The sequence below is a fragment of the Lithobates pipiens genome, unplaced genomic scaffold (genome assembly GCF_037356315.1).
Source record: "Lithobates pipiens isolate NorthernLeopardFrog02 unplaced genomic scaffold, aLitPip1_a1.2 Scaffold_22, whole genome shotgun sequence".
NCBI classification, from domain to species: domain Eukaryota; kingdom Metazoa; phylum Chordata; class Amphibia; order Anura; family Ranidae; genus Lithobates; species Lithobates pipiens.
The window spans coordinates 12,214,490-12,238,317 of NW_027507784.1; the positions used below are offsets into that span (position 1 = coordinate 12,214,490).

General features: G+C 44.2%; 1 protein-coding gene across 1 annotated transcript; it reads right to left on the reverse strand.

The window, feature by feature from the left end:
* Nucleotides 1-152: 152 nt before the first annotated feature.
* Nucleotides 153-23,828, reverse strand: LOC144000383 (uncharacterized). The gene is made up of 4 exons (XM_077494189.1): nucleotides 23,420-23,828; nucleotides 16,706-16,829; nucleotides 9,946-10,019; nucleotides 153-702 (listed from the first exon to the last, which is right to left on the reverse strand). Exons 1-4 carry the CDS (start codon nucleotides 23,733-23,735, stop codon nucleotides 155-157), a joined length of 1,062 nt encoding a protein of 353 aa, XP_077350315.1. The 5' UTR covers nucleotides 23,736-23,828; the 3' UTR covers nucleotides 153-154.

Sequence of the window (23,828 nt, forward strand, 5' to 3'; positions counted from 1 at the left end):
GGTGAAGAAGATTCTGTGGAGGTGTAGAAGATTTGGTGAAGGTGGAGAACAGTGCTCCAGACTGTACTGCTCAGTACTTGAGGACTTCACCCTAATGCTTACAGATATAGCACAAACATTTTTCTATGTTTGTATGTAATTCTGTTTATGATTTTTACTTCCTCTTACCAAATAATCCCAAAAATTTCTTGCCTTTTTTGGCATTGGCTGCCTGTTGTTCCCGGATACCCATTTCATATCTGGCTTGGTCAGCTGCTCTCTGCCTCTCAAGCTTTTCTCTCCGTTTCCTCAGCTCAGCTTCTTCAGCTTCTTTTCTCCTCCGTCTCTCTCTTTCTAACTCTTCCTCTTGTCTTTTTATTTCTTTTTCCTTGATTGCTTTTTCAAAGGCTTTCTTTCTCTCCAGACTTTCTTGCTCCGCCTTCTTCTCTCGCTGGTGAACGTAATTGAGGACAAACTGTTTGCGGTCATGCATCTCCTTCACTGGATTCCGTGTCTGATGTTCTACACGGAACTGAGCATCTTTAACGACTTCCTGTAGGAACTTCAGCACTTCCTCGTGTCTTCCTCTGGTTTTAAAGTGGTCTTCTTGGGTGTAATTTTCAAATGCAAAAATTCTTTCTATGCCCATGTCCCTGAATGAGGACTCAACACTAGTTAGGTTCCCATAGGTCTTGTGGGTGAGGACCACAATGGGATAGATCCCTGGAAGGAGAAGAGAAAGGAGTTACTTCAAATATAGAAGAGTTCAAATATTTTCTTGTACATCCTGATATTGATGTAAGCAAGGATTCTCAAAACAGAAATAGTTTTCGTGGTTGGTTGCAATCCTAACTACTATGTCCCCCAGTCCATTAATATAATAGCAACTTGTCTGAAAAAAGGCTTTGCTGGAAAGTTTAGGAATCTGAGTCTACCGCTCAGAAAATGGAGCGCTGCCATTTTTGAGTTCCATGGTAGAACTTTGCCATGCAACTCCAATATACAGCATGTCTTTGTTATACACTAGGGAGAGTGGTGATTTCACAGAAATTGATTTTGTAGTAACATTTTAGGTTGACCAAATGACACCATGCAGACCGCTTAGGTGAAAGTTGCCTAAGAAATTACTTGAGAGGAGCTGCTCTAACCATGAGGAGCCATTCAAAGCCCATGAAAACACTAGGACCCCTTTCACACCACACTGCCCATTGCGTCGGCGGTAAAACACTGGTATTTTTAGTGGTGTTTTACCGCCGGATTTGCTGCGGATTTGCGGTGCATTTCGGCAGCTAGCGGGGAGCTTTTACCCCCCACTAGCAGCCGCAAAGGGTTAAAACCGCCGGCAATACGCCGCAATCTCGTCATTTTACCGGCAGTATTACAGCGCTGCCCCATTGATTTCAATGGGGAGCAGCGGTGGAGGAGCGGTAAACACACCGCTCCTTCACCGCTCCAAAAAAGGACTTTTTCTGACGTCCTGCCAGCGCACCGCTGTAGTGTGAAAGCCCTCGGGGCTTTCACACTACGCACTATGGTGCAGCTTCTTTAGGGTGGATTGCAGGCGCTATTTCTAACGCTATAGCGCCTGCAAAACGCCCTGGTGTGAAAGGGGTGTTAAAGTGGTTGTAACTTGTAAAGTCAAAAGGTGTTTTATCATAATACATTCTATGCATTAAGATAAAACTCTTCTGTGTGCAGCTCCCCCCTCAGCCCCCATTAATACTCACCTAAGTCCTATCTCTTTCTAGCAATATTGTACAAGTGGCCCGGCTGTCCTGGACTCTCCATCCTCATTGGCTGAGACAGCAGTGGGAGCTCCTGCTGCTGCCAATCAAAGCAAGTGAGCCAATCAGGAGAGAGAGAGGGGGCAAGTTTTGTCTGTGGCTACATGTCAAAATGGACACAGGTGCCCCCATAGCAAGCTGCTTGCTGTGGGGGTACTCGGTTGGAGGGAGGGGCTAGGAGAGCCGGTGAGGGACCCGAAAAAGAGAAGGATCTGGGCGGCTCTGTGCAAAACCACTGCACAGGGCAGGTAAGTATAACATGTTTGTGATTTTTAAGCAGAAAAATCAAACCTTTAGTATCACTTTAATTTTAGCCTTCCCCATAGATTTCAATGCAGTTTACCTAAATGGCAAAATGTTGTTGAAATGTACTGATTTTTTTGCCAACATATCAATAAAAGTCCAAATTTTACTCATCACTACAAGACACCTATTTGCACAGCTCCCAACTGTCCCTAATTTTGAAGGACTGTCCCTGATTTGGATCAATGTCCCTCTGTCCCTCAATCCTCCTCATTTGTCCCTCATGTTGGTCTGATCCATATAGTTGTATATAAAATGCACTTTTTTATCCTTTCAAAAAGTGTTTTCCAGCACTAAACCTTTCATCTGATTTCTAAATTGCTGCATTTTAAATTCCAAAAGCCAATATAAAGGAAAATTAGTGGTAAAAAAAAAACAATCTTGTTTTTTTTTTGTACAATTCTCCTTTAAGGGGGCATGACAAGGGGTGTGTCCTATACCTGAATACTTTTGCTGATCGGTGTCCCTAATTCCCATGTCAAAAAGTTGGGAGGTGTGCTATTTGTCCTTTTAAAGCGGAGGTCCACCCTAAAGTGGACCTTCCGCTCATTGGAACCCTCCCCCCCCTCCGGCGCCACAATTGGCACCTTTCAGGGGGGAGGGGGGTGCAGGTACCTGTACAGTACAGGTATCTGCACCCACTTCTGGCGTAGATTCTGCAGAAGGTACGCCCCTTTCCGCAGAATCTATGCCCCTTTCCGAAGGTCCCCCGCTGCCTGCTGGGAAACACACGGATCCCAGAGACAGCGGGGACCATCCTTATTGCGCAGTGCGACTCGCGCATGCGCAGTAGGAAACCGGGAAATTAAGCCGAAAGGCTCCACTTCCTGATTCCCATACCCAAGATGGCGGCGGCAGCACCCGAGAGACGATCGAGAGATCGGATTTGGGTGCCGACATCGCGGGCGCACTGGGCGGGTAAGTGTCATTATTTTTTTTTTTTTTAAAAGCCAGCAGCTACAAATACTGCAGCTGCTGGCTTTTAAAAAAAAAAAAAAAACGGCGGACTCCCGCTTTAACCATACAAAACACTATAGGCAGTTTGTTGTGATAGATCAACCCTCCTAGATAGGCTACTAAGATGTTTGGTAAATTTAGTTCTTTCTGTCCCCTATGTAATCCTAATGCCGCGTACACACGGTCGAATTGTATGACGTACTTAGTCCATTGAAACACATTTCAACGGACAATCCGCTCGTGTGTGGGCTTCAGTGGACTTTTTCAGCGTGCAGTCCGGAGTACTAAGAATTTCGGTTTGCACAACAATCTTTCCGTCGTACTTTGGTTTCAGCGGACAATACGGTCGTCAGTATGCTAGTCCGACGGACTAAGAATGGCGCATGCCCAGAAAGGATTTACAGGGCTTTGCTGTGTCTTGGACTTCCTATTTCTAGTCCCGTCGTACGTGCTGTACGTCATCGCGCAAGCTTTCGGCGGACTGTTTGTGTATCCGTGTGTGGCCAAGTCCGTTCGGTAGAAAGTACGCCGGATTGTCCGCCGGATTGTATGACGGACTAAGTACGTCATACAATTCCACCATGTGTACGCGGCATTAGAGCAGCTGTTGATTGCTTTGGGCTGTTCCGGGTCTCACAGGCTGTAGGTTTGACCAGTGACTAGTTAGCTGGAAAGTGATTAAGGACACTTGGTTGGACTCATCTTTAGTGGAGAAACAAAAAAATAAATAAACAAATCTGTCCTAACCCCATACTACAAAAATGTAACCCATGTAGAAAGACTGTGAAAACAGAGCTCAGCTGGTTAAAGAGGATATCTTAATTCCCCTAGTGCAGTGATGGTGAACCTTGGCACCCCAGATGTTTTGGAACTACATTCCCCATGATACTCATGCACTCTGCAGTGTAGTTGAGCATCATGAGAAATGTAGTTCCAAAACATCTGGGGTGCCAAGGTTCACCATCACTGCCCTAGTGCGTTGAAAGATGCTACAATCTTCTTAATTTTGTTTATGGTGGTCTTGAAGGAGGTCAATGGACTTGGACTTGCTTGTTACCTATGTAGTGTTACCTCCATAGGGGATGCTGTAGTTTAACGGGTTCTTTCCCAAAGCAGTGCAGAGGCAGCCAGGCACAGAGCATTGGAGCAACAGTCCATACACTCTGGCTCAATAAACAGTCTAGGGGATGGCTTTTTTATTTATCGCTGGATAACCGCTGCAGCTCAGTATGGGATAATCTGGAAACACTACATAAGAACTGGACACAATCCTTAACAGTCTTTAAACCACGTGTAAAAAAAAAGTTAGCCAGACTGGGTCCTTGAGAGAGTTGCCTCAGCCAGAATCACCACTATCATTCTCACCCAAAGAATACCAGTACTCAGCCACTAGGCCCTAAAGCTTAGATCTGTACTCACAATGTCACAGGATAGCTGGATTCCTCCTTCCAGTACCCACTGGACAATCTTCAGTAAAGGGAGTGGGTAATGCTCACAATGCAATGTACCCTTCAGCTTCCACCAGGTACTCTCCTGTGAATTCTCCAAACCATATCCTTGTCTCCAGAAGGTTTAAAAATATGCCCCCCCCCCCCCCCCCTGCCAGCTATTCCACAGCTGGGACCTTAATGAGGGAGGCAGTAGTTGCTTGCTCTGGGGGCACTGGGCAGGAGGGAGGGGCCAGTGCCCCTTGGAGATACTGGTACAAGACAGGGGTGTCTGCTCTCCCCATCGATCTTCAACTTGATGATAGAACCACTGGCAGAGAAAATCTGATCCCACTCATTTATAACTGGCTTCCTCTTTAGGGAAAGACCTCACGTTATTAATCTCTTTGCAGATGACATCATCTTAATGCTGACAAACCCCCCATATCTCACTCCCACAAGCTCACAAAATTCTAACACAATTTAGCAATTTATCCTATTACTAAGTCAATCATTCTAAATCTCTAGTAATGGACCTCAGTATCCTCAAACCTATCATAGCTAAATTGAAAGAGGAACTGCTGTACACATGGGCCGAATCAAGTATTTCATTCCTTGGTATCATAGTCGCCTACTCTATCCTAGAGGAAGCTAACTCCAAACCAGTAATAGCCAATATTGAGGCACAACTGAAGGAACTAGCCCCAAGTAGAATTGTCATTAGTAGGCAGGCTGGCAGCTTATAAAATTCAGATTCTTCCCCAAATCTTATACATATCCTGGTTAAACAACTATACAAAAAAACCCCTCACATTGCAACTAAAAAGCTTTATTTGGAAGGGAAAGAGGGTGCTTTTCTCCCATACGTCCTTGACAAAACACATATCAAAAGGCGGTATGGGAATGGTAGATATACAAGACTATCTCATCGCTAGGCTTGTGCAATTCGTTTCGTAACGAATCGAAATTCGGCCGAATTTTGCATCTTTCGGACATTCGGATGCATCCGAATAAAAAAATAACAAATTACAACGAATACGAAAGAAATATAACGAATGAATTCGAATGAATTCGACATGATTCGAAATTATTTCAACCGCATTCGAAATTATTTCAACATTATTTCAACCTCATTTGAAAATATTTTATGACCCGACTTTAGGGCCATGTATCTCGGGGTTACTTGGTGCTAGAAACTCCAAATTTGGATATGTTGTAGTGCTAGTACGATTGTGTTTTCATACCAAATTTGGGGTTTCTACCTATAAGTGACCCCGAGACATGTGGCCCCAAACTCAGGTCGCAAAATGTTATTAGTTATTAGAGCAGAGAATGACTTTTTGCGACCCGATTTTGGGGCCACATATCTCGGGGTCCCTTATAGATAGAAACCCCAAATTTGGTATGCAAACACAATAGTACTAGTACTACAACATATCCAAATTTGGATGTTTCTAGCACCAAGTGACCCCGAGATACATGGCCCTAAATTCGGGTCACAAAATATTTTCGAATGTGGTTGAAATAAGGTCGAATTATGTTGAAATCATTTCGAATCCGGTAGAAATATTTTTGAATTTGGTTGAAATATTTTCGAATGTGGCTGATTTTTCGAATTCGGTAGAAAACTAAACGAAATCTGAAAACGAATTTAAGGAAGTTAACGAATATAAACGAAATGAAACTAAACGAATTTTTTCCTTTTGCACATGTCTACTCATCGCAGTCCACCTGGATCATTTGAAACATTGGTTTAACCCCTCTACAGAATCACTATGGTTGGATATAGAAAAGAGATTTAACAAAACCATTAATCTCAGTTCCTGCTTATATGCAGCTGTGGCGCTCTCCTGTAACAGCTAATTCAATGCGTATAACATATAAAATACCAGTGCTAGAATAAATAACTTTCTTAGAGTGCTAGTGCTACCCAAACTGCTGTATGGTTATTACTTTGCAAATTACAAGTGAAAAATACAACCAGAAAAATATTGAAAAAATATTGAAAAAGACTAGCTAAATATTGAAAAAATATATACGGTACTCTGTGTTTCACAGCTATGTGCAATCAAAAGTGCTTACATGCTTTTAGTGCAAAAACGTGTTTGTAAAACTTTTTTATGATCATCATGCAATAAAGTCCATTGAAGAACCATTCAAAAAAAAAAACATAAAAACACAAATAAAGTCCAAGAAAAAATAACGTCAAAAAATTCCACAGTAATCCAATCAAAGTGACTTGATATATATAATCTAATCTACTGTGTGAGTAGTGAATCAGTCACGATTTCTAATATGGCATATACAGGGTTCCCAGAGTCTGTGTATCTTGGGGGGACATGGACTTGAATCCAAAGTAAGACCACCTCAAGTGTCCCCAGGCATACAGCTCACAAAGAGCACAGTCCCCCTAAATATCAGGGCCCATGATCGGTAGGCAGTCAGTCCCCTCCAAAAGCCACTGCCCTGGCTAGGTCTGTCACAAGAATCTTTTGACAGGGTGATTTAGCCCGTGGGCATTCATGGATAATAGTTTCAGGGACATTGGGATAGTAGTAAGTGTTGATATCAATGCAAATCATCCAGTCCTTGCAACGGATGGCCAATGGCTCTTGGAAACTCAGGAAAGATGATAGCAAATGAATATAAAATAGAAATTGTGAATTTGCAGGGCCTTGGGGAATGTGGAATGAGAGAAGATTGGCGTAGAACAACCGCCATAGCAGTCCGAAGGGAGCTATGTGTAAGTGGGTCGAGAAGGGAAGAGGCAAAGAGAGGAAAAGGAACAGTAAAAAAAGGTTAAAAAAAGAGTCAACTGCAGTATGTGGGGAAGAACTTGCTAAGAAGCTGGTAAGAGTACACTTACTTCTCCAAGGAAACGGCCTAAGCGGTGTTGATAGCACTTAGGTTGATGTGTTCCAACAGTCATTTTTTACTGTTATACGTCTATCCAGGTACTGATTCCATTCTGTAGAAAACTTGGACACAGAGCGTGAGGATTGTACGCTCAGCGGGTCAGCTGGGATGATGTCAAAGTCATGCAGTAGACTGAGCCCTTCATCGAGCGTGTTAATAATTGAGATTGAACCGATCTTGATTGTGGCGGGGTACATCAATTGATACCCAACTTCATGGTTCCTCAGGGCTTTGGTGATGGAGAGTAGATTTTTGCGCCTCTGTAGAGTGTGAGCAGAAAGGTATGGCAAGACTTGACTGATCGCAGCTCATTCAGGAAGGTGGTCTTTTTTGCAGACCACTGCCAGAATAGATTCCTTCAACTGATAATAGTGCATCCTCAGGAGAACATCTCTGAGTACTTCTTGGGGGAAGAAGGATGGTTTGGGGATCCTGTGAATATGGTCTATGGTAAGGTCACCCGGAGTTAGGGATGGTGCTACAGCTTGAAATAGCTTGGCAGGTGATACCAACTCTGGAATGCCTCTGCATTTTAAATTGTTGCGCCTGGAGCAATCCTCCAGGTGTGCTACTTTTGACTTCAGCCAGACAATGTCCTGAGAGGTGTGTGTCCACCATTTCATTATAGGGCTCCATATATGCCCCCATAGAGTCTTTCAGGTTGTTTACTCTGCCCTCTAGGTCTTGTATGTCAGCCTTTCATGTTTGAATGCAGGCAAGCATGTCTGCTTGGAGGGAGAAGGGACAATAGCATGTCCTTCATTATGATGTCTGACGTTGGCTGTCCTATTGTGGGGAAAGAGTCAATTGGATCAGGTTTGCAAGCATTATCCTGCTGGTCACCTACCTCCATGCAAGGTTCAGCAGTCTCCTCTGCCTGGAATTCCCTCTGTGGCTTGGAGTTGACAGGGATGCTTTTGCTGGGAGATGCAGGAGCCGATTTTCCGTCATTTTCCATTGGTTTGGCTGTATCTGCGGCTATGTGAGGGAAAATGAATGTGGCTGTCAAGGACGTCCCGATAATCCAGCGGTATATGGAAGACCTGCCCGCAGAATCCCTATCCTAAGAGCTAACTGGTACACAAGGCTGCGCGTTAGTGCAAATGGGCGCACGCGGTTGCGCGATGGTGCGAACGAGCGCACGCGGGTGTGCTATGACATGAACGGGTGCACGCGGACACACGTGGGTGCACGCAGACGCGCCATGTGACTGTTTTTGGCGCCCAGAAGGCTATTTAAGGGAATATGTCACTGTGCCTCCTTGCTGTCCAGTCTACAGCGTTTCCTGTGATCCTGCTACCTGTTACCAGTTGACTTGATTCCTGTCTACTCGGCCTGCTCCTGACGACGTCTGTTTGCTGCCTGCCTCCGACCCCGGCCTGCCTGACTACGCTTCTGCCTCTTCCTTTTGATGGATTGCTGCCCGTCTGTTACCGACCCGGCCTGTACCTCGACTACCCTTCTGCCTCTGTGTGGTAGCTGCTCTGCCCGCTAGTATTGATCCGGCCTGTCTGACCCCTGCCTGTGTTCCTGCCTTACCTCTGAGTACCTTCCTGCTACCTGCTGTTCCAGCCTCCAGCCGTACTACAGGACACCTCCTCGCTGTCAGCTGTTTCAGAGTTCCTGCCAAGCTCAGGCATCTCCATACTTCCGCTGTTCCAGTGTTCCTGCCAAGTTTCTGTGCACCTCTCTGCAGCCTGCAGATCCTGCACTCCTGCTGCACTACAGAACTCCTCCCAGTGGTCTGCGGTGTTCCGGTCACCAGTTCCAGCTTGCTGTTCCTGCCTGCCTCTCTACTGCTACTTCAGAGGTCCGGACCAGTCCCACACCTGCCATCTATCAGGCACTTGTGCCCTCTGAACTCTTGAGTCCCTGTCTCCTCTACCAGGGGTTCTCGAGCCAGAGGCTTACGAGAGGCTGCTCCCTGCATTCTGGGCTCCAACAGCAGGTATGTGACAGTGGCCTTCCTTGAAATGCGGGCGAATGACTCCTGCCACTATTTTGTTGAAGCCCTTTTCGGATCAGCGTCAAGAAACCTGAGAGTTTCTTTAGCTTTGGTTCTTCTCTCAGCTGGCACGACATGCTGGATGGTATTAGAGGTGGTCAGGCCTGTGCCGATCCGCGGGGGAGATCACTGGATCCGTGGGTGAGCGGAGGAGCTACTTACTCATGCAACCATACCAGTCGGCAGTCGCCACATCCCCCTAGTTCCAATTGTTTATGTCACACAATATTACCGCATAGGTCTAGGAAACTCAAAATATCAGTAAAAAACACACTAAAGTGAATCTTAGGGCAAACAAATGCATTAGATTACTCACATTTTGGTAAAATATAAAAGACAAGGTTGCACCAAGTAAATAGATACCCAACATGACAAACCTTAAATTTGTGTGTGCCCATGAAATGGTGACATTAAGTGGACTCCACTTAATGTTTTGCAATGAAGATTGCATTGCAAAACATTACTTACCTACAGTGAGCCAACATTAAATGTACCTACCCCTAGCACCTATCTAGAAGACATTTGTAACATTTTGTTAAAAATTTTATTTCAGAGAAAGAAAGTCGGAACTTACCAGTCAGGTCTCTGGCTGTATGAAGAATTCTCTTCAATTCTTTAGCTTCCTCGGCTGGCATGTTATACTTCACACTAAACACAAGGGGTGAAGATATTATTTTCTAAAGCTGAATAGACAAGATATAAAATTAGGTTACAGGGGTTAAAGGGGCCATAATCTATAATAAAGTCTGAAAAGCAAATTCTAGCCACCCAGCTAAATGCACTAATAAAATACATATATGGGAGATGTATTACCAGGGATTTACATTTCTGTCCACCCAGTCAGAGATTTGCACAGCTCTGCCACACACCACATAATATTTCAGACGGGGAGCCTCATTTTTCTTCAATGCTGTTCTTTAATATTTATAGGTCTTGTCCCTCCTCCAGGCAGTGATTGGACAATGAAGGAGAAGATGCAGGGTGCCGGACACATGGATTCCATTGTTTTTATTTATTTTTTGAAACATGTGATTAGAGCTCGAGGCTCTAATTGGCTTAAAAAAGGGAGGGCTCGGGGTGCAGGGCAGTGTGCATGAAGTTCTTCCCGATTCTCCTCCCGGCCAATTAGGAAGTGAGAGGAGTGTGACTGGCTGAGAGGAGAAGTGATCGTATTGGCCAGGCAGAGGGAGGATGTACAGGAAGATCCCAGAGCGATCGCCCAGTACTCTGAATAGGTGCCGATTGAGAGCCCCGAACCTGTAAGTACCACCCTGGCTGGAGCACCAGCCGCCACTGCTGATGAGCTAATATAACTATCACTTTGTTTTGTCCTCCTATCAACATGCCCTTGCACTACAGACCAACTGGACTCTTTATACTGGGAGGGCATGTGGCCTGGCACGGTTCAGGCGGGTCACTCTCTCGTCCCCCCCTCTTTTCCTGTGGCCTGCCAGGTTGTGTGCGCTCAGATAAGGGTCTGGTATGAATACGCTATTTTTTTAAAAAATTTTGCTGCGGGGTTCCCCTTAAAATCCATACCAGACCTGAAGGGCTTGGTATATATTTTAGGGGGCCCTCCACGTAATTTTTTTTTTAAATTTTGGTTTGGGGTTCCCCTTAATATTCATACCAGACCCAAAGGGCCTTTATTTTTCTACAATGCCGAGACCTGACAATTTATTACAGCCGCGATCAGTTTTAAGTGACAATTTTTAGTTTAGAAATTTAATTTTGCTGTGGTACTGTTCTAAACACGAGAAAAATGTGCCACTGTACAGGCACGCTATAGACACCCCCCAGGCACGATATTTAAAGGAATATTTCAGTTCTATTGTTTCACTTTAAGGATTAAAAAAATCACTGCTCCCGAAAAAAACGGCCATTTTTAAAAATATGTTTTGTATTGACCCATGTCCCCTGGGGCAGGACCCGGGTCCCCAAACCCTTTTTATGGCAATAACTTGCATATTAGCCTTTAAAATTAGCACTTTTTATTTTTCATGTTCGTGTCCCATAGACTTTAACGGTGTTCGCGTGTTCAAACAAATTTTTTGCCTGCTCACAAGTTCTGGTGCGAACCGAACTGGGGGGGGGGGGGTGTGTGTGTGGGGGGGGGGTGTTCGACCCATCCTTATTGAGAAGTCTGATGCTGCGTACACACGATCAGACTATCCGGCGGACCAGATTCCGCTGGACAATCCGCCCGTGTGGGGGCGGATTTTTTTCCCCCAAAAGTCTGGCGGACTTAGAAAGAAGTTTTAACTCAAAAATTGTCCGCCGGACTTTTGAAATGAACGGGCTTGCTCACGCGGAGAAAAGTCCGTTCATTTTGAACGCGGCTCCAGGTAGACGGGACTAGCGCAGGAGGTCAATGTCGCCGCCTCCATGGGCGAGATTGACACGTGGCTAAACCCTGTCACCTGGTATGGACTTAAAGGGGAAGCTCTACGCCAAAAAAACGGTGTGGGGGTCCCCCCAAAGTCCATATCAGACCCATATCCGAGCACGCAGCCCGGCCGGTCAGAAAAGGGGGTGGGGACGAGCGAACAGCCCCCCTCCTCCTGAGCTGTACCAGTCCACGTGCCCTCAACATAGGGGGGTACTTTGGGGAAGGGGGGGCCATCGGAAGAAGACTCCCAGACGACGAAGAAGAAAGCCAGGCTCCTCCGCTAGTAAAAGAGCTAGCAGAAAATAGCGGGGGAGTCTGGCGAGAGGACCCCCGGAGCTGTGCAATAAATTATTTTAAAACCTTGTGTTGTGTTTTATTTAAATTTTTTTCACCAGGTGAATGGGTAGGGGTACATTGTACCCCATACTCATTCACAAAGGGTGGGGGGCTGGTATCTGGGGACCCCTTATTAAAGGGGGATCCTGGATTCTGATAAGCCCCCCCGCCCGCAGGCCCCAACAACCAACGGCCAGGGTTGTCGGGAAGAGGCCCTTGTCCTCATCAACATGGGGACAAGGTGCATTGGGGTGGACTTTGTTCTTAAAAACTACGAGATAATGGTGTTGTGGTAATTTGCCCAAATTTTTTTTAAAAAAAGCATAATAATATTATTCTTGATATCACTAGAAAAAAAAGTCTTTGAAACTTCATTTGCAATAACTCCATCAGTATCACCAGCAAAGCGGCTTCATTATTATCCCATTAAAGAAGAAGAGAATTGTATATATATGTATTAGTATATAGTTGTGATCACTTGTCTTCAAAATAGCACGGATAAACGAACTTGAATTAATTGTTGTTTTGTGGAAAAATGTAAAATCTCCCAAAACATAGATTTTGCATGTGACAACACTGAAGAAATGACACTTGTCTACAATGTAAAGTAGTGAGTGTACAGCTTGTATAACAGTGTAAATTTCCCGTCCCCTCAAAATAACTCAACACACAGCCATTAATGTCTAAACCGCTGGCAGCAAAAGTCAGTACACCTCTAAGTGAAAATGTCCAAATTGGGCCCAAAGTGTCAATATTTTGTGTGGCCGCCATTATTTTCCAGAACTGCCTTAACCCTCTTGGGCAGGGAGGTCACCAGAGCCTCACAGGTCACCACTGGAGTCCTCTTCCCCTCCTCCATGATGACATCACAGAGCTGGTGGATGTTGGAGACCTTGCGCTCCTCCACCTTTCGTTTGAGGATGACCAACAGATGATCAATAGGGTTTAGGTCTGGAGACATGCTTGGCCAGTCCATCACCTTTAGGGGAGGGGATCATGCTCTGCTTCAGTATGTCACAGTACATGTTGGCATTCATGGTCCCCTCAATGATCTGTAGCCCCCCAGTGCCGGCAGCACTCATGCAGCCCCAGACCATGACACTCCCACCACCATGCCTGACTGTAGACAAGACACACTTGTCTTTGTAATCCTCACCTGGTTGCCCCCACACACGCTTGTCACCATCTGACCCAAATATGTTTATCTTGATCTCGTCAGGCCACACGACATGGTTCCAGTAATCCATGTCCTTAGTCTGCGTGTCTTCAGCAAACTGTTTGTGGGCTTTCTTATGTATAATCTTTAGAAGGTGAAGGGATTCTGGGATGACAGCCATGCAGGCCAGTTTGATGCAGTGTGTGGCGTATGGTCTGAGCACTGACAGGCTGACCCCACCCAACCATCCAACCTCTGCAGTAATGCTGGCAGCACTCCTACGTCTATTTCTCAAAGACAACCTCTGGATATGACGCTGAGCACGTGACCTCAACTTCTTTGGTCGACCATGGCGAGGCCTGTTCTGAGTGAAACCTGTCCTGTTTAACTGCTTTTGGCCACCGTGCTGCAGCTCAGTTTCAGGGTCTTGCCATTTTTCTTCTAGCCTAGGCCATCTTTATATAGAACAGTCCAAGTGCAAAATTAAATTTCTAAAGGAAAAAAAGTCATTTAAAAGTACTAGTGCTATCGCTAATGGCTATACAGAATTGTCGGTCCGTCAATACACATAAAAGTTTGTTGATAAAAATGGCATGGGATTTCCCCACAGTGGAACCCTGGACCAAAATTACCAAAAAAAAAAATGGCGTGGGGGTCCCCCTCAAAATCCATACCAGGCCCTTCAGGAGAAGAGATGGTTTTTACCTTTCTTTTTCCTTTATTAATTCCTTTTTTTAATTTTTTTCTTCTTTCCCCACTTCTTCTTCCATCTTCTTTCTTCTGATCTTCCTTCGGTGTTCTTCTTCTTCCTCCATCTTCTTCTTCCCCTGTTTCTTTCTCCGGTCTTCTCGTCTGGCATCCTCCTCCGTCTTCTTCTCCACTTCGTCCTCCACATGATCCGCCTCAGTGGGAGTCTTCCGCTGTGTGACGCTTCCAGATGCCTGAAGGGTCTGGTATGGATTTTGAGGGGGACCCCCACGCCATTTTTTTAAAATGTTGGTGCGGGGTTATCTTTAATATCCATACCAGACCTGAAGGGCCTGGTATGGAACTTGGGGGGACTCCCACGTATTTTTTTTTTTTTTCATTTTGGTTTGGGGTTCCCCTGTGGGGGAATCCCATGCCGTTTTTATCAGTGAACTTTTATATGTATTGTCGGATCAACAATTCTTTATAGCCGCTAGAAAACAGTACTTTTAAATTACTTTTTTTCCTTTAGAAATGTCATTTTGCTCTTAGACTGTTCTAAGCACGGAAAATATGCGCCCCTTCACAGGCATACTATAGACACCCCCCAGGTACAAAATTTAAAGGAATATTACACTTTTATTGTTTCACTTTAAGCATTATTAAAATCACTGCCGAAAAAAATTGCCATTTTTAAAACTTTTTTTACATTGATACATGTCCCCTTGGGGCATTACCCGGGTCCCCAAACACTTTTTATGACAATACCATGCATATTAACCTCCAAAATTAGCACTTTTGATTTCTCCCATAGACTTTTAAAGAGTGCTCCGCGCCTTACAAATTTGCCGCGAACATCCAAAATAGTTTGCTGTTCGGCAAATGGGCAAACAGCCAATGTTCAAGTTAAACTCATGTTAATCTAAAATTATCTACAGCACTTGTGTAGTGCTTTTGCACAGAGCAAACCTGATCCTCCTCTCCTCGGGTCCCCTGCCAGCACTCCTGGCCCCCCCCCTCCATGACCAGTGTCCTCAATAGCAAGCTGCTTGCTATGGCGGCACTGGTGCATACTTGTGCCTAAGCCCTGCTTAGTGCATCCATAAGACACATAGTGCCACATAAAAGACCTGGGACACATTTGGGTGCCCCAAGGGGAGTAGTAATGTAGCGCCCAGAGCGTGCCAGTGTTTGTGGCCAAATTGCTCTTGCTGATATCATCACCCCACCCTTTAGTGATGCCAACCTGCCCCCAAACAGCCGCCCGCAGCAGCAACAGATTTGTGTATGACTATCTTGGTTACTTGGGGAGCCACAGCCTTGTCTGAATAATGTGTCTGGATTTCAGGCGGACTGAAATCTGGACACATGTTTCAAAACCCAAACTGTCCGGGTGAATCCTGGACAGGTGGCAACCCTACCCCACTCGCTCCTCATTGGCTCACTGCTGTCTCAGCCAATGAGGAGAGAGAGAGACCAAGGACAGCCCAGATTCTTGTGTACATCACGGGATCCACAGGAGGTTTCGATCAGTATTAAAGCAGACATCTACCCTAAAGTGGAAGGTCCGCTCATTGCAACCCTCCCCCCTCCAGTATCACAATTGGCACCTTTCAGGGGGGAGGGGGGTGCAGATACCTGTATAATCCAGGTATCTGCACCCACTTGCTGGGACAAGCTAGCCGCAGCTAACTGCAGATGCCCCACCCCCCCGTTGTGTGATGGGAAACACACAGTTCCCAGGACACAACGGGGACCAGTAAAGATGCGCAGCATGACTCGCGCATGCGCAGTAGGGAACCAGGCAGTGAAGCCGCAATACCCGCGATCATCTCACGGGACGGCTGAATGGACGAAATGCCGTGTAAACAGCATTTCTCCATTCTGCCTAGCAACTAGTGACACTGATTTCTGCTCTATGTGATTGGAGCAGAGATCAGTGTTCACTAAATGAAAGCCCAGCCCCCCACAGTTAGTAACACACCCCTAGGAACACTTAACCCCTACACTGCCACCCACTGGTTAACCCCTTCACTGCCAGTGTCATTTACACAGGAATCACTGCATTTATATAGAAGTGATTGCTGTATAAATGACAATGGTCCCAAAAATGTGTCAAAAATGTCCGATGTGTTCACCATAATGTCGCAGTCACAATAAAAATCGCTGATCGCCACCATTACTAGTAAAAAAAAAAATAATAAAAAATTATTAATAAAAATGCCATAAAACTATCCCTATTTTGTAAACGCTATAACTTTTGCGCAAAGCAATCAATAATTGCTTATTGCGTTTTTTTTTTGCCAAAAATATGTAGAAGAATACGTATCGGCCTAAACTGAGGGAAAAAAATGTTTTTTTATATATTTTTGGGGGATATTTATTATAACAAAAAGTAAAAAATAATGCATTTTTTTCATAATTGTCGCTCTATTTTTGTTTATAGCGCAAAAAATAAAAAACGCAGAGGTGATCAAATACCACCAAAAGAAAGCTCTATTTGTGGGAAAAAAACGACATCAATTTTGTTTGGGAGCCACGTCGCACGACCGCGCAATTGTCAGTTAAAGCGACGCAGTGCCGAATCGCAAAAAGTGGTCTGGTCTTCGACCAGCAAATTGGTCCGGTCTGAAAGTGGTTAATGTCCAGCCAAGAAGTAAAATGTAATTTTGCAGCCACATTAGAGGCTCAGAAGTGCAATAATTGTCTTATTTTTATTGCATTCAAGTCAGAACTTTAAAAGTTAAGGAAGGGTCTCTTACTTACCTGTGTACGTAGACGGGGACAATGAAATCTGAGGTTTTCACTAATTTCTCTGACCTAACAATTCTGTCAACAAGTCCGAAGCCCTTGTCAAGTTCCACTTTTCTCCCCAGTGGAAGCAGATTACCTGGAAGGAAGAAGATTCTTAATTACTGACTATGAACAACCAGGGTGCCCCTGGATGATGTAATTTTTTTTTTTACGAAACGCATAGGGCTGAGCGACGCGCTAACGTCACCTCGTGTGAAGGAGTGTATATCCAGGAAGGACGGGTTTGTCCGTGTGCGTCCGGCCGGCGCAGCGGACTTAAAGTGGTTGTAAACCCTTACAAACCACTTTGACCTACAGGTAAGCCTAGATTAAGGCTTACCTGTAGGTCCAAGAAATATCTCCCAAACCTACGCGGTTTAGGAGATATTTGCCCGAAGACAGGTACCGCTGTCTACGGCACATGCACCGTAGACAGCGGCGCGCAGGCGCACTGAGTGTAGCATCCTCGATAACGAAGATGCTGCGCGTCTCGGCTCCCGTGCGCATGCGCGGGAGTGACGTCATCGCGGCTTCGCCGAATGACAGCGGCGGAGCTGCGAGACCCCACCGTGAAGATGGATGCGGCGGACTACAAGGGACAGCGGTGACTTCGCTGGCTCCTGTGTCAGGTAAGTGACACATAATGGACTACTATGCGATGCGATGCGATGCGCTGCATAGTAGTCCATTATGCTTTACCTTTGCAGGGAATGAAAGAGGAAGTAACACCCATCAGGGTTTACTTCCTCTTTAAGGCTGAGCCTTTTCTTGTACATTGTAAGTGCATTTTATTTTATATTTGGATCCCTTTAATAAAGGGTTTTATACTATTGGAGCTTTATCTCTTTTCCATGTGATTGGCGTATATCTTCGAGATGTTTAAGTATACGGGAGATGGTTTGAGGAAGTGTATTCAGTAATCTGGTTTATGAAAACAGTGGAGTGAGGAGAGCAGCCAGGATCCTTTTTTCGAAGTGGGGGACAATTGTATACCTACACGCTCTATGTGACCCTCTGTAGTGGGGGGGGGGGTCATGAATTTGTGAATCTGGATATATGGTGGTGGATCAAGCACTATTCACAAGATTTCATTTCTTCATTTGTCTACACTTCATTTTATTTGAAAGGACTTTTTTCTGTATTTTTTCACGATTTATATATTTTTATTAATACACCGGGTGTTCGTTATTGTTATAATGTTATTATTGTTTCATTTGGATCACTGTTTATGATTCATCTTGAATTTCCTATTTTCACTAGGCTTGTGGAATTCGTTTCGTAACGAATCGAAATTCAGCCGAATTTTGCATCCGAATGTCCGAATAAAAAAATAACGAATACCAACAAATACAAAAGAAATCTAACGAATGAATTCGAATGAATTCGGAAATTCTTTAAAGATCTAATGAAACAAAAGGTCAGTTCAAAGTAAATATTATAGTCCAATAGATATAGGCAATATGTCAAGTACTTTTCTGCAGCAGAGAATGACGTTTTGTGACCCGACTTTGGGGCCACATATCTCGGTGTCACTTATAACTAGAAACCCCAAATTTGGTATGCAAACACAATAGTACTAGCACTACAACATATCCAAATTTGGAGTTTCTAGCACCAAGTGACCCCGAGATACATGGCCCTAAACTCGGGTCACAAAATATTTTCGAATGTGGTTGAAATAATTTCGAATCCGGTAGAAATATTTTCGAATTTGGTTGAAATATTTTCGAATGTGGCCGATTTTTTGAATTCGGTAGAAAACTAAACGAAATCCGAAAACGAATTTAAGGAAGTTAACGAATATAACTAAACAAAATTAATGAATTCATGAATTAAAACGAAACAAAACTAAACAAATTTTTTTCCCGTGGGATAGGGTGTAATAGGCTTAACCAACATTGTCACATTGTTGCAAAAGTATATGCACGGCAGGTTCTAACCTTTTACATTTTGTGTTATATTTATGGTTTAGCGCAGCTTTTTTATTTTTCTATGTGTTTTTTTTCTGTAGTTATGTGATACAGTTAGGCCGCAGCTGAACTGGGTCCCTTTACGACCAACTAGTACATAATCTGTTGCTCACCTTCTTCATTTGTCTACACTTCATTTTATTTGAAAGGACTTTTTTTCTTTATTTTTTCACGATTTATATATTTTTATTAATACACCGGGTGCTCGTTATTGTTATAATGTTATTATTGTTTCATTTGGATCACTGTTTATGATTCATCTTGAATTTCCTATTTTCACTAGGCTTGTGCAATTCGTTTCGTAACTAATCGAAATTCGGCCGAATTTTGCATCCGAATGTCCGAATAAAAAAATAACGAATACCAACGAATACAAAAGAAATCTAACGAATGAATTTGAATGAATTCGGAAATTCTTTAAAGATTTAAGAGAAACAAAAGGTCAATTCAAATTAAATCTTATAGTCCAATAGATATAGGCAATATGTCAAGTACTTTTCTGCAGCAGAGAATTTGGTATACAAACACAATCGTCTTAGCACTACAACATATCCAAATTTGGAGTTTCTAGCACCAAGTGACCCCGAGATATGTGGCCCCAAATTCGGGTCACAAAATGTCAAGCACTTTTCTGCAGCAGAGAATGACATTTTGCGACCCGACTTTGGGGCCACATATCTTGGGGTCACTTATAGCTAGAAACCCCAAATTTGGTATACAAACACAATAGTCTTAGCACTACAACATATTCAAATTTGGAGTTTCTAGCACCAAGTGACCCCGAGATACATGGCCCTAAACTCGGGTCACAAAATATTTTCGAATGCGGTTGAAATAATTTAGAAACCGGTAGAAATATTTTCGAATTTGGTTGAAATATTTTCGAATGTGGCCGATTTTTTGAATTCGGTAGAAAACTAAACGAAATCCAAAAACGAATTTAAGGAAGTTAACGAATATAACTAAACGAAATTAATGAATTAATGAATTAAAACGAAACAAAACTAAACACATTTTTTTCCCGTGGGATAGGGTGTAATAGGCTTAACCGACATTGTCCCATTGTTGCAAAAGTATATGCACGGCAGGTTCTAACCTTTTACATTTTGTGTTATTTATGGTTTAGCGCAGCTTTTTTATTTTTCTATGTGTTTTTTTTCTGTAGTTATGTGATACAGTTAAGCTGCAGCTGAACTGGGTCCCCTTTACGACCAACTAGTACATCATTTGTTGCTCACCTTAGCGCAGTTTCTTTTTCTTGTTTATTTATGAACAACTCCTATTCAAAATATCTAATCTAAATTTTGGAAGGAAAGCCAAACTGACATTAACCACTTTAATACCGGGGGGCACTTATACACCTTCCTGCCCAGACCAATTTTGAGCTTTCAGCGCTGTCGCACTTTGAATGACAATTACGCGGTCATGCTACGCTGTACCCAAACTAAATTTTTATCATTTTGTTCCCACAAATAGAGCTTTCTTTTGGTGGTATTTGATCGCCTCTGGGATTTTTATTTTCTGCTAAACAAATAAAAAAATACCGAAAATCTTGAAAAAAAACATGTTTTTTTTTGTTTCAGTTATAAAACTTTGTAAATAAGTAAGTTTTCTCCTTCACTGATGGGCACTGACGGGGCTGCAGTGACGGGCACTGATAAGGTGGCACCAATGAGGTGGCACCAATGAAGTGCCACTGATAGGCGGCACTGATAGGTGGCTCTGATATGCGACACAGGTAGACACTGATAGGTGGCATGGATTGTCATGGATAGGTGGCACGGTTTGGCATGGATGGGCAGCATGGATAGGCGGCACAGATGGGCATGGATAGGCGGCATGGATGGGCACTGATAGGCGGCTAGGATGGGCACTGATAAGCGGCATGGATGGGCACCGATAGGTGGCATTGTAATTTAAAGTATTGGAGGGATGGATGCCAATCAGTGCCAAACAATAGTGCATGCCAATCAGTGTTGCCCATTGTGGGCACTGATTGGCATCCATTATGGGCACTGATTGGCATTCATTATGGGCACTGGCTGGCATCCCTGGTGGTCTAGGGTGGCATGCCTTGTGCTGGGCATCCCCTGGTGGTCTGGTGGCATCCCTGGCAGTCCAGTGTGGGCATCCTCAGGGGGGCTGTGCTGATAATCGATCAGCACAGACCCCCCCTGTCAGAGGAGCAGCCGATCGGCTCTCCTCTACTCGCGTCTGACAGACACGAGTGAGGAAAAGATCACCGGCTCTTCCTATTTACACTGTGATCAGCCGAGTTTGGACACGGCTGATCACGTGATAAAGAGTCTCCATCGAGATCGTAGTTGCAGGGTGTCAGACTGGCACCCCGCAACAACGATCGGCGCGTAGCGGCTTAAAATCATATGACGTCCGGTCAGGATATTAAAACCACTATGCCGCCGTGCTTTTGTTATAGGGCGGGCGGCAAGTGGTTAAAGCAGTATTAAACCAAAAAATGTAATATATGAGGTGTGGCAATTTATTTCCCGGAATGCTCTCGATGCAGCGCGATGGTGGTGAGTGTGTAGGTGGCGTGGAGCGTGGTGTGGCGGCAATGATTTACAATGAGTCAGGTGCAATATAAAAACTTGTATTGAAGTAATACACCAACAGTTTACAACAAGCGCAGAGGTAAAAGGTGTGCCCAGCCTATTGCATTAGGGCAGTGATGGCGAACCTCGACACTACATTTCCCATGATGCTCAACTACACTGCACAGTGCATGAGCATCATGGAAAATGTTGGTCCAAAACATCTGGGGCGCCAAGGTTCCCCATCACTGCTCTAGAATGTGCACCCCAAAACTCAAGCACACATGTGTGTGTATATACTGTATATACACTTTATTACCAAAAGTATTGGGATGCCTGCCTTTACACACACATTTGGCACAATGGCGGTCTTCGTCTGCAGGGTTCAATATTGAGTTGGCCCGCCCTTTGCAGCTATAACAACTTTAACTCTTCTGGGAAGGCCGTCCACAAGGTTTAGGAGTGCGTCTATGGCAATTAGTTTATATATGAGCCAAAAAAAATGGCGCCTTGGGGTAGGGAATAAAAACAAATAACCAGCTGCCCTTTTATTGTGATGAAATCACCCCAGTGGTGGGAAAAAAATAAAAATAAATAAAAAATAAGGTGCTGGTTGAGTTTGTGTGTCTGTCAATACATATAAAAGCATATATACAATGTCATAAAATCCAACACTGCACTGTGAATTATATAACAAACATACAGAAAGCTAAAAGTCCAGGATCTCTTCCCCACAACCCTCGCTTACTGGCTGTCGGGGATCTTGGACAGGGGGCTTATCGGAATCTGGAAGCTACCTTTAACAACAAGAGGGCTTCCTGACACCATTTCCTCATATAAGAATGAGCAAGGCTTGCTCATTCACAAAAAAAAAAAGTGCTAAACCTTCAGATGTAACTTTGAGCTCATCCCCAAAAGTATTGCAGTAGAACAGAAGATACCAAAAGGACCTGTGTGGACCGATATTGCAAGTCTGAAATGCCCACCAATGAATTTCCGAATAATCTCAAACGGGCGTCAAACACAAGCCAAATGTGCACACACAATCCGTTATACCTAAAGCTATATTAGCCCTTGTACACACGAAAATGTCCGATCGGACCGTGTTAACGGATAACCCGACCGTGTGTGTGGGCTCCATAGGACTGTTTCCGTCAGAATATCCGACCGACAAAGTTTTAGAGCTGGGCTATAAAATTTTCCGACAACATAATCCGATCGGACTTTGTCCGATCGTTTGTAGAGAATTTTGATCGGACAAAGTGCCACGCATGCTCAGATCAAATTCCTAGACCAAAGCTATTGGCTACTAGCCTGAACGTAGTCCCGTCGTAACGAAATAACGTCATCACGTTACGAACGATCGGATTTTCCGACAACTTTGTCCGACCGTGTGTATGCAACACCAGTTTCGGACAAAATCGTGTGTACAAGGGCTAATGTCGCGTACACATGACCGGACTTTTCGAGGGACTAAGTCCGACTGACTTTCGGCGGAGTTCTGACGGAGTTCTGATGGACTTTCCGAATGAACGGACATGGCCACACACAATCACACCAAAGTCAGATGGATTTGAACGTGATGATGTACGACCGGACTAAAATAAGGAAGTTCATAGCCAGTAGCCAATAGCTGCCCTCGCGTCGGTTTTTTTCCTTCGGACTAACATACACACGAGCGGATTTCTCGGTAGGAACTGGGTCCGGCGGAGTTCCGGCAGAAAAATTTGAAACATGTTCCATTTCTAAAGTCTGTCGGATTTTTGCAAATCAAAAGTCCGCTGCAGCCCACACACGATCGAATGGTCCGCCCGAATCGTTCCGTCGGACCTTTGATGTAGAAAAGTCCGGTCGTGTGTACGCGGCATTAGATTTACATGTGGAATAACTTTTTACAAAATATAGGAGGTCCGAGCGTTGTTTTTAATAACTGAAGCAAATGTTTAGGTAATGCTGATTAATATGATACATTAAAATGTAATTTATTAAAGCATACTTTTTGTCTCAGCAACCATTCTGCATTTTTACCAGCAACCCCTTTAGAACTTTACAGAAAGCGAACTGGCTTCTGCTATCGATGATCAGATAATTGCCCCCATCTTCTGTTCCAATGTTACACTTCAATTGCATAAAAATTTTTTACTTTTTGATCAATTCGCACTCACCGAGCTGAGCAAAGATCTCTCCACTCCAATAGCCGTCCAATACCGGCAATCCTCGATTATCCACCAACGTGATGTTACTTGTGATTTTATGTGGAATTCGCTCTGTTGTCGTGCCTCCATGTCCTTCATTTGCCTTTGCCCAGTTCTGGTATTCGCCATCTTGCCAGACGTATATACAGGTGTTAATGAATGAGGACTTTCCATGGCCCAGCAACCCGAACAGCTGGATGAGGATTTGGTTGAAGCCCTGGTTGCCGTTTTTAAAGCTATCAAAGCTAAAATTATTAATGACACGTTTGAGCTCGTCCATGTCCATGTCTACCTCCCGCAATTATGTCCTTCTTCTGCCTGCAATGAATGTTCTTAGTTTTTTTTGTCTATATAACGCCGAGCAAAAAAACATTCTGCT